Source organism: Octopus bimaculoides, chromosome 14, assembly GCF_046866305.1.
Source record: "Octopus bimaculoides isolate indiv1 chromosome 14, ASM4686630v1, whole genome shotgun sequence".
NCBI classification, from domain to species: Eukaryota; Metazoa; Mollusca; class Cephalopoda; order Octopoda; family Octopodidae; genus Octopus; species Octopus bimaculoides.
In genome coordinates this window covers 21,234,053-21,246,670 of record NC_142941.1, presented here as the reverse complement: position 1 = coordinate 21,246,670, position 12,618 = coordinate 21,234,053, and the positions used below count along the sequence as shown (strand labels likewise).

Sequence of the window (12,618 nt, the reverse complement as noted above, 5' to 3'; positions counted from 1 at the left end):
GATGATGATGATTACATATATATATATATATACATGCAATTGACATTGTGACATTACTTACACTTTGCATGCTTATATGTGATCAGAATTATTCTACCTCTTGACAAAAACAAACTTGCATCTTATACAAGCTAACAGTATCCTCTATTGACTTAGCTAAAGAACTTATTCGCTACGCCCTTGACTTGGCTGATCAACTGATCCCTCAGTAACTGCCCATTTCCAGTGCATTGGCTGTGTTGCCCCTTGTTGCAAGTGATGACCCCTTAGGATCATTTCTACAAAGGATCACATAATCACGTGGCAGCTCTACAGGTGATGGAGAATCTGGCGATATCAGCCCCTTGAAAACATTATCATAATTAGCAGACATACTTGGAGAAAATATTTAAGAGTTATTTGTTCAAATGATGCTAGGTGAGCTTTTTAATCAATATATTTAGTCCAGGCTGTATTTCTGCCAGCACAAATGAGATGAGGAAAATTTTGATAGGTTATACTTGTAATGAACCAGATATCCAGTCTTGTATCTTTATCTCATCTGTTTCAATCATTAGACTACAATCATGCTGGGGCACCACCTTGAAGAACTTTTAGTCAAATGAGTTGACCTCAGTACTTATTTTGCTTTTGAGCCTGATACTTATTCTATTGGTCTCTTTTTGCCAAACTGCTAAGTTACAGGGATGTAAACAAACCAATACCGGTTGTCAATTAGTGGTGGTGGGACACACACACACACACATACAGTTTCTGTCTTGGTTGGGCTGAGGCCATAGTAGAAGACACTAGCCCAAGGTGCTACACAGTGGGACTGAACCTGCAACCATGTGGCTGGGAAGCAAGCTTCTTACCACACAGCCATGCCTGTACCTATAAAACTGCTTTATTCTAAAAATGGTTTACTGTTCTTTTCTTAATTTATCAACTAATTTCTCATATACCAGAATAAACTCAGGGTAAGGTATAATACAGTTTCAATTACAGTTGAAACCATTTCACTAGTGCAGTTAATGTACTTGGAAAAAGCACAAAAGTCACATGACAGATTTTCCATTCCTCTAATTTTGACATAATTAATATTTATTCATAACAAAACAAGGGAATGAGCTTGAAAATCATCAGGAAATGTAGATGTTCTTATGAAACCACATAACTAAAACCAAAGTTTTCCTCTCAATTCCTTATTCACAATTTAAATGAAAAACTTTTTAAATGTTCATTTGCTTCATTTTAAAATCTGTTGTAATTTGTAGCAGTTTCTTCTATCAAAGTGGGGAACACTGGATCTCAAAGACATTATTGCTTCCATGTCTAACACAGGATTACATACAATTCAGGATATATGGTGAAATCGAAGATCTTTTCAACCCAAGCTATCATGGAAACAAAAATACACTAAAGAAACAATGGTTGTTTAACAACTTCAGACCAGTCCTGATCAAGCAGATGTTCTAGTGGTAATCTCTGCTCAGCTACCTTATCTATTACTCCTTTATTTTTTTTTTTATTTAAAATGATAATTTTGATTTAAGAGAGAGATTTAGTTATCACTAGCAGTTCAAGTGACTGTAGAGACTACTTGTTGGCTCACAGTAATGATGGTGATAACGATAAGGGTTATAAATACTAAACATGTCAGTGAAGTAAACACTAAAAGCAATAGTGGGAGGTGTTTTTGGTGGTGGTGGTGGTGGTGGGACAAAGGAAGTAATGGTAGAACATTGTGTTGAAAAAGTAGCTTGTTCATATGGTTCTATCCTCCAACTAATTGCAGCAGATGTAGAGATAACTCTCTCCCTCTCACACCATACACACACACACTACCATGATTGCATAACTTAGTGAAGCAGGAAATAACTAATATACTAGTACTACGAAATTATTTTTGCATATCTAGTTTGAATCTTTGAAATACTGTACTGAAATCCACCACTGTTAAATAAAACAAATAAAAGTAATAGGCTCAAATCAACAGTTTGATATTCCTACTTATTGTCTATGCAAACAATTTTTTTTTTTATAAACAGATTCATTTTCTATTCTATGGGGGAAGGAGAGATTTGATACAAATGCAAGTGAACCATAAACTATACATCAATTCAAATCTTAAGTTTGATTGTGCTTTTCATTCATGTGTATGAATGAAATAGAAATCAATAATATATTAGACTGAAGTTAGTTGTCTATATCTCCTTAAAAAAACAAAAAAAAAAATGACTGTATCACATCAAACAATATATATTTAGAAGGTTATGGCCAGTCAGAGAGCGATCACTGGTTTTGCACCAATAAAGCTCTTAGCTATATAGTTGCCTATACAGTTAAGAGCTTTATCAGTGTGAAACCAATGGTCACTTTCTGACCAACCATAAAAAAAAAAACTTTCTAAATATTTCTACTTTAATGTTTTAGAGTGTGCTTCTTTTTCAGATATATGAACCACCGACTGATATAATAATATATGCATAGATATATAATATATGTTAAATATACACACAGATACACACATATTTCAACTTTACTCTGTGAGAGTGTGAATGTTGGTTGTTAGTTGGTGAAAGTGAGAAAAGGATCTGGGGCTTTGGAATAGAATATTACTGAAAAGCTATAAAGAACATCAAACTAGTGAGTGTACTAGTAAAGAAATACTTGAGAAGACTTGTAAGCCATGAAACTCTTCTGTCAGTTTGAAAAGGCTATAAATGAAATGGTTTGGTCATATAAAACAACACCATGAAACCCTACCTTTAATAAACAGACATGCATGGACAAATACTGATAAAATAGGAATAAGAAGAGCACAAGGGTGGAGATGAGCAATATTATAGAATGAATAAGGAGAAAGATGGTGGAAAACTTGAGGTGTAGAAGGTAAGCCTCCCAAGACTTGATTTTGACTGATTAATTAATTATATTATGGCAGTGTGTTAATTGTCAGTGTGCATTTCACAAGTTACTGTCTTCATTCTCCCTCGTTTTTAATTTGTCCTCATCTTACTTTCAGTAAAGTCGTTCTAGGTATTCAAAACAAATGAAAATATTTCTTCCACTAATTAATGCAAATTTGGAGGTATTTTATAGACTACCAAACATACACTATGAAATAAATAAAAATTAATGCAAAATCTATCTTGTATATATATTTGGCAAGCAAAGCTAAACCTGAAATTGTGTGTTGGAAAAAATATTGCAGAGATCAGTGAAAAGATCACAGTCTTTGAAACAAGATTATAGTATACAATATGAAAAAAAAAAAACAAAACAAAAAAATATATCATTATCACCAATCATATATAATATATAATTAGCATAAAGGATGCTACAATCATAAGCAAAAAGAGTTGATAAAACAAAAGACAGAAATAAAAGCAAAATCTCTTTTACCTTCTGAAGCGGGTACAAATCCTTCATTTGCAATATCTTGAGAATCTGTTTCATCAGCAACGAAATCTGGAGCCATCTCTGGGTAAGAATCCGAAGAAAGGCTTGTCTCTAATTGAGGAATGCAGTTGAATGGAGAAGAAGAAGAAGAAGGATCAACCTTGATCTTGTCATCACATGTCAAGTCCTGTCTGTTGATCTGAGGAGGCACTTGAACCACAGGGATTTTATCTTTGCCCTTCCGGACAAGTTTTGAAAGACTCTTTTTATTTGGTTTCTCCTTGAGAGGTGAATGCTCTTCATTTGGTGAGCTTTGCTCGGGGTAAGAAGAGACCATGTCCACAGGGCTGTTGATATGCTGATCTACTCCAATGTTACTGGGTATCTCTGCTGTTGATGGAGATGATTTCTTTTCTGATATCATTATCTTTATGTCATCATCACCATCCTGGATAACAAAAGAAAAATAAGTAATAAATATTTTGCTTTAAAAAAAAAAAAGACAAAAGTGCTTTTCGTAAAAGAGGGAGGTAACAAAACTTGGTGTGTTTTGGATACTTATGTTAAAGACTTATTTTCATTGGTTGTGAAGCAAAAATCCATCTTAGTAGTAATTGAATTTGGAAATGTGAGGCATCTTCCTTATTGTTTTAAGGTAACACTCTTAATAGGAACAGCAGCTCCTATTAAGTTACCAAGTAGCTGCTAGGTAACCCATATATTATTAGTATACAGCAAAATTTGACTCAGTGTGTTGTACCTAAAGTGTCTCTAATAACTGAGCCTATCCTTCTCCATGCTGAAGTCATCCGTCTTTAAGCTAAACCTTTAGGAAATACACTAAGCTAATGAAACTAGTTAATTCTACTGGGCTTTCACAACTAACAGTAGTGAACAATTCCTTTTGAATGAAGAACTGAGGATCAAGTATTTTTTAGCAGAGAAACAGTGTACTTTTGAGGATGAGATAAGAACTACTGAACCAAGAAGATGGAGAAGATAAGTACTGTTGTGTACAATTAATGTAGAGTTTGAAAATTTGGGAGTTAATGTATTGCAAATACAGTAGTTTTTAGAATTAAAACTTTGTATTTGATGCTTATTGTGGGACTTTAAGGTGAAAAATAGAACACTGAGACTGATTTAATGTGAGGGCTTCAAGTATAATTAGCAAATTTTGGACATTGATGTAAATTATAGAAATTATAGAAGAGGCAGACAAAAGAAAAAAAAAAGAGAGACTATGAGATCATGATGGGCAAAAAAATTGAGCATTACTGTCAAAAAAGCAGAGCTTTTTTATACACACAAACACACATATTACACTTGTTATAACAATCACTAAATCAGTAGTCTGTGTTTGTGAGCCATGGAAGCAAATATGAACAGCCGGGAAAACAAGAGACTGCTGGCTGTTTTCAATTTTTGAAGTGAGAACATAAAATAGTAGTACCTTTGTTAATGAACTGTGATTTCATACATCAGACGAATGTATTAGGGTGCCCCCACCCACCCTGGCCTGAAAATTTAACTCTCATTCCACAAAAAGGCATGATCATTTGGCAGTTAGAAATAGTAGTCAAGTCTCTCTCAAATCACATTTTACTAACTTTAAGAACAAACCAAAATAGGATACTGGATGGCCAGAATTATTTGCTTAACTAGGATTACCAGAGGTTAAACAATAAGAGTAAGAAATAAGAAACAGAAGACATCTTTAGTATATGAAAAATTTCTACTGAAGTTAACCACTGATTAATATTCATATATATATAACAGCTAATTATGAGAGCCTCTAAATGGTTGCTCATCTTGCTAGAAATAGAAACTGAGATATTAGGGTTTTGGGAATTATAGAATTACACACAGGAGAGTTTCGTATGTTTGTAATGAGAAGTTCTCTTTTGCTTATATTGGCTATAAAAGCAGCAATGATTTTTTGGTGCAACTATAACTACTCTTAATGATATTTCTATTAAATATCTTGTATATCTGTAATGTTCTTATTTAAGAGTTTGTTATAGGAACTATTTACTGCTGTAAAAAGGTTTTTTGTTTTATCTGATAGCAAGAAGTTTTGTTTCTTATTGTTTTGTATTGATGTATTTATGGAATATATTTTGGATATCATAACTAAGGAGTCAGATTTTAATGGTTCTAATATCCTTAAATCCTTGACAGTTGCATGTCTTTCTATTAAAGTAACATTACTATTCATGATCTGAGGGTCATAGATGAAAAATTTCTAGCACATGCATTTAACTAAATCTACCTTATTCAGTAACTCTTTCATATAATGTTTATTTAGATGGAGTTGTGATATTCTTTGTAGAGTAAGTTGTATGGTAGATGTAAATTTAAGCAACAATATTTCAGCTGTATTTATTTTTATCAGAAATACAGAAAAGCGGAACAAAACAATCCAATTACATCTAGTTTTTGAAAGAATACATCAGTAAATATATATCGAAACACTGGCAGATTATGTCCCTAACTGAGTGAATGGATTAATACTAAACTATTTATTAGGAGCAATCACACTATCTCTTTTTTTGTCTTTATCCTACTATATCATATAACAGTACACTTACTGATAACTTCATAATTTCACTATCATATAGTAGTTTATTTAGTGGAGGCATATGGCCTAGTGGAAGGATCGCAGGTTCGAATCTCAGACCGGGCAATGTGTGCGTTTATGAGTGAAACACAGCTCCGGAAGAAGGTAATGGCGAACTTCTACTTACTCTTTTGCCACAACTTTCTCTCACCCTTTCTTCCTGCATCTAGCAGCTCACCTGCAACAGACCAGTATCCCGTCCAGGTGGGGAACTTATATGCCAATAAAACCCAGGAAACTGGCCTTTATGAGCCAGGCATAACTTGAGAAGGAACAAACAACAAGAATAGTAGTTTATTTAACCCTTCCTCCTTACTCATCATAAACCTGCACCCACTTCATTTTTAGTTAACCCAAGGGAAATAACTCACCCTGAATAAAATATGTAATGAGTTACACCCATTATCATATTTCAAACTCATAATACAATACTGGAAACAACAACAAAAAAATTACAATTCATGGAGGCTGAGTTATTGATTAAACAGCTTCCCAGGATATGAAACTATAATTCATGATGAATTATCACCAATGAATTATATCGTTTAATATATTTCACTGTATGTATTGAATGCTCTGACTTTATTCATGTAAAAATCTATAGAAGTGGCACAACGTAAACAGCACATGGTATTCCATTCCACATTTTACTGTTCCAACAAACCATCACTTATTGTAACGATTTACTAAATTTGTGTGAAGTCAAAGAATTCTAAGAGATACAGAAGGTATGAGAAGTTATGATGATTACGCTTTCCTTGAGGACATTAGTAATATAACTGAAACGGTTTAAAGCAGTGGTTCTCAACTGTTTTTTTACCTATGGACCCCTTTGATTACTATTTTATTCAGGTGGATCCCCATAATTATTTGATGTTTAAAAACTAGTTTTATTGATACTTCTTCCAAAATTCCAATTTTGTTCTTCACACATGTACTTGTATAGGTTTGCAATAGCACTCTGGGAGAACATGTCACAGTGGTTAGAAACACACTGAACTATCTTTTATCTTTTACTTGTTTCAGTCATTTGATTACAGCCATGTTGGGACACTGCTATGAAGGGTTTTAGTCAAACAAACGACCTCAGGACTTTATCCTATTGCTCTCTTTTTGCCAAACTACTAAGTTATGGGGATGTAAACACACCAACACCAGTTGTCAAGTAGTGGTAGGGGACAAACAGAAACATAAAGACAAAGACACACACACACATATATATATATATATATATATATATATATATATATATATATATATATATATATACGATGGGCTTCTTTCAGTTGCCATCTACCAAATTCACTTACAAGGCTTTAGCCAGCCCAAGGCTATAGTAGAAAACATTTGTCCAAGGTGCCATGCAGTGGAACTGAACCTGGAACTATGTGATTGGGAAGAAACCTAGTTGCTTCTTGCAATAAATACATTGGAAACAAAATTTTTTCATTAACCCCTAAAATACTATCATGGACCTCCGATTTACTGTTTTGCTTGTGTGGACCCCCAGCAGTCACATGGAACCTGGTTGAGAACCACTGATTTAAAGAATACACAGAGTATTCAAATTTCCAACAACAGACAACAAACATCATTCACCCCATAGAAACAGACATAAAAGAAACAGACAATTTAATGGATGTCATGTACTGCCTGTTAGAAACTTGCTTCTAAACCAGTGGTCTGTCAGATCCCTTCAACCTCTAGACCAGTGTTGCCCAGCTTACTTTCCTTCAGGCCCCACAATAACTTTCCAGAAAGATGTATGCCCCAATGGTGGTTGGAAAAAAGTATAGGTGTAGTATGTTTGCTGTGAAAACAAAATTTTCACAATTCCATGTCATACTATAAAAAAAAAAGAAAACAAAAAAACTTTGGATCTCATGTCCCACCAGTGGAACATATGCCCCATGTTGGGAATCACTGTTCTAGACCATAATGTAACCTTTCTATGCCACTTTTACAAAATGAAGCTAAATAACCTAAATCAAAAGAGGCAGACATAAGTTGTTGCAATGCTACTTGATGTATTTATAATTAGTCAATATTTTCTACAAAACAAAATTAAAAAAAAACAAATATTTTTTTATGGTTCTCAAGACCTCCATAACGAACCTAAATCACTCACCACACCAAAGACGTGTGTATACTTCTGCACATATAAGCACTATGTTAATTAGCAATCTATTTCCTCAGGCCCTAAGTGCAAAATTTTAGACCAAAGCAAGATCATAATTTTCCACCCAACTTTTCATGTTACTTTTAATCTATATTATGGAGGAAGGTACAAACTAGCACAGTTTAAACACTTAATTGTTTTCACTGTATTTTTAATATTATTTCAGCGTCATTTTGACTTCACATGGCCCAATTTTTTACATTCGCTTAAATACTTCTTCAACCAATTCCATAACTTAACTTGTTCATGTGTTTCAGCCTTCACCATTCTTCTACAGAATGGCATTATCTGTATCATATATTCTTTCCACTCACACTCCCCACATCTCAAAGGCTAAGAGTAATTTTTTCCACTAGTTTTTAGCTACATCTACATTCTGAGTCCAAATTCTGTTGGGGCTAGCTTTGCATTCCACTGTCTAGGTAGGGGGGCTCTGAAAGGGGTTTCAGGGAGTAGCGTCCCTGCCTTCCTGAGCTAGTTTTCCATCACATTTCTTAAAAATCGTGGTAGAAGCCTTGGTCTCGGGACCACTCATGTCTAGAAACTGAGGTTGGGGGTAAGCAAGGGCATGCTCCCCATAGAAAATACTGCTCCAAAAAAAGCCTAATGATAGCAAAGGAGAATGGGCACCAGCCAGCCTAAAGGTTGGGGTGGGCTGCACCTGCCTACCTCTGTTGCTATGGCATTGAGGTAGATCCAGCCACTCCAGTTAACAGGGACAAAATCCAGATTTAAAACACTGGATGATGATGATGATAGTGTCAATCCGAAGGCCATTAACTACCAGTTCTTTACATGCATTGATTCTACTCCTTCCTTTTAAAATTGTAGTCTTGTTTTTATGTAAGAAACTATCACCATTTCTATTATTGCCAGTTTCCCATAAATCTGTTACCTTGTGCCAAAGTTAGAAATCATTTGCAGATTATTACTATTATTAGCAGAGTAGTCTTGATATAAATGATAATGTCTCCATCTACATTGCTTTCAATCATAAGATTTGATGTCTTACATTTGTAAATTAAAACTGAACTGCAATAAATTTTACTTTCCGTCACTCAGCATGAATAAAATAAATTGCAATAATGAATGGAACTGAATTCCATTGTTAAACTAAATTGACTTCAGTTCTTTCTTATACCTACTGCTAAATTAATTCCTCAGTAAAATTTACTACCAACTATGTTCCAATCTATTAACTAAGCATTCAATTGTTGTAGGGATGGTGCTGATCTTAGTCATCACAACCCTTGTATGCTTGGCTGTCAGATGATTGAGATACGTGAGGTTTAGTGACTTCCTTAGCATGGTGCTATAAATGATATATGAACTCACCCACTCAGCAAGAACAATGGTAATTTATTTTGCCATAGCTGTTTAGCCCGATAGTTTTAGAGCAGACCTATGGTCAAAGAGGTTTTAGCCTGTGACCATTTGTCTTTTACTTTTCAGGCACTATGTACACAGTCCAAAATAATTTTAGATATCGTTTTTAAAATAGAAGGGTATAATTGAAGTGAAATTTGGTTGCTATTTCTAGCAGCTCAAGCAGCCACATATAGACTTCCTTGTCGGTTTGTAATCATTTACATATTTGGCTAAGTGGTTTTTCAGTCTATCAAACTAGGTAATAAACATATACCACAGAGCTGTTACAAAGCCAAACAGTATTGATTTCCCCCAAAGTATAAAACTAAAATTTATAGTAGAGAACATCCATGCCTTTCATGAAACATTAATGATGTTGATGAAATGAAACAAAGTCAGTTGAAGAGTATGCAGTCTTAGCTTGCCAGGAATTTACAATAGCATTAAAAAAACAAAACAAAACAAAACAAAACAGCAAAAATGTTATCTAATCATGAATAAATGTATTAGTTGTATGTGTAAATGTGCATTGTGTGTGTGAGTGTGTGATTTATTTGAGAAAAGCTACAATTATGACATTTTCAGAATTTCACATGCAAGTCAATAACAAGAATTTAAGAGGGTTCTGAAGAAGATGTCTCAGATTACCTGTAAGATTATATCAATAGGGGCTTTTGTATCATTGCAGAAAATTCTAATGGAGCATGTACTTTACACAAGGAACTAACAATACATTTATCTAATACAATACACATTCTAAACAACACAGGATTTTTTTGAATAGACACAAGGTATATTTTCTAAAAGAGAGAGTGACATAGCCTATTTGGTCTATCCCATCTCCATTGATTTTGAATTCAGAACAATAAGATACATATAGAAAAACATGTAGACTGGCATTCTACTGTATTACTTGATATTTGCACCTTAGTGGTTTCTGTTTTTGAACAGCCTAGTTTTCACCAAAATAATTATGCTTTTTCTTCTTTGACTTAAGCTTTTACAATCGCTACATATAATCAAAACATGATGTTTCTTAAACAATTTTATAATGACAAATGCTAAAGATGAAACCACTTATTCTGCCTCACCCACCAATGAAAAAAAAAGAAAACTAAAACTTTCTTGAAAAACATGGGTTAATTTCACAATGAATAAAGAGCAGTGATGACTTGGAACCAAAAATAAAAAAGGATTCTTCACCAAACTTCTGAATCTCCATAAATTCAGCAAGACTGTCCTCAGTAAGATCATGACTGGTTCCTTTCATAGGTTTTAAATTTCTTTAAAAGTAATTCACTATTTTATTTGTTTCAATCTTTCTTAACACTTATGTCTTTTCTTTTAAAAAAAGGGGGAAGTTGATAAGTACTTTGATCTTTAACATTTGTGAACTTAAAATTTTGCACCTTCTTTATACATTTTAGATTATTGTAGTTACTGCAGGTCAGAGCAAATTGAAAGGAAGTGTAGAAGTGAATTTGTTAGGTGTAAAATGAAAAGTGAAACTGTTTGGTGAGATAAGGTCCAGACAAGCACCTGGAGTATAACTTACCAAAAACTGCAAAATAATCTTTCAGACGTTGTTTATAGATCAAAAACTTTTCATATAAATTGTTTAATTTTGATAGTTTCAATTACATTTAGTTCCACACATACTGAATTATTATCCTCAATTATATAAACATAACATGTACACTTAATTATATAGTAGTGAACTGTGTGATGTTATATTAACATTCATACATATTCACAATACAGCTCTTACTACATATGATATTTTACACATGCTGTTGTCAACAGAGTTAGGATCATTCTACGTGGGTTGTCAACTAAATCAACAGTTGACATGTGTTGCTACATGAAGAACATGAATTCACCTTGATTCAGTTAGCCTTCACTTGAAGGCAACTTAATAGTTAAATCATTACAATGCCCTTACACACACACACACTATAATATACAAACTTACTTGTATATAAACACACACTTGTATATGAACACTGACTTTTACACACTCATCTTTACATTTACATACATATGTACACATGTATGGATACACACATACTCAGTTATAACACACATGTATATATACTCAATGAACTCTCCAGATAGAAAATTGCACTGTTATTCAAGAACATTGTACGTCTTTCAGATAACAGCGCTGGATTCAACGGAATTGATAACATTTCCTTACACTTAAATAGATACTCTTTTACATCTATCGTTATTCTGCTGCTCGCTTGTCAAAGATAACTTGAAGCTAGCAGGAAAATACATCCCCACTGATTCAAATTGTTTCGTATATTCTACTTTAGTTGAATTTATATTTTCCACAATGTAAACAGTGAAGAAAAAGTAATCAACTGCGGAGTAGTTCTACAGTTATTGAAATAAACGAAACAGAAACAATACAAGGAGACTAAATATACACCGAAAGATCAAGAAATATGATTGTTCTATATTTCAAAAACAAAAGTTTAAAGCGTCAACCAATGAAAGTATACTCATCAGTGTCGTTGAGCCCAAATCTAAGTTGGTCAAGTTTATAAAATGATTTCCAACTGTGAGTCCTGATTTATTATCATTTTCTGTAAATAATCTGAACTTCTTAACCTAATGCATATTAGGATGTCACAGGAATTCATTCAACGCAAAAAAAAAAAAAAAAAATTCCAATAAATCCGAGAAGGGGACCCCCTTCGCCCCCACTTTTTCCGAACCAAAATAAGGGATTTGCAGCATATTAGGAGGTCAGGATACTTGATTCCATGCAAAAAATCCGAGTTGTTTTTTTTTTTTTTTTTCTTAGTAAAAATCGTGCGGGTGTCTGAAAATTTACTGTGAGAGAGAGAGAAGTGTTGTTAATTCAAGCAGCTAAATTACAAAATAAGTAATATTTATGAACTTCGCATAATTCCAGATTGAAAACTTTGGACTTGTTAGAAATAACTATATCAATGATCATTTTAACATAGGCACACACTAAACACATTTCATTTCAATTTCAGTAGTATTATAAGACAGACAGACAAAAAAAAAACAAAAAAAAACCTGGAAACTGCTA

General features: G+C 33.5%; 1 protein-coding gene across 5 annotated transcripts in view; it reads right to left on the bottom strand.

Moving 5' to 3' along the window:
- LOC106876125 (uncharacterized) overlaps window positions 1-12,618 on the bottom strand; it is a 383,532-nt gene that overhangs the window by 216,788 nt on the left and 154,126 nt on the right. For all 5 annotated transcript variants that reach the window (XM_089362492.1, XM_089362494.1, XM_089362495.1 and 2 more), the window contains one exon: window positions 3,388-3,832. In XM_089362492.1, the coding sequence (XP_089218618.1) occupies window positions 3,388-3,832 (445 nt within the window). The remainder of the gene's footprint in view (window positions 1-3,387; window positions 3,833-12,618) is intronic.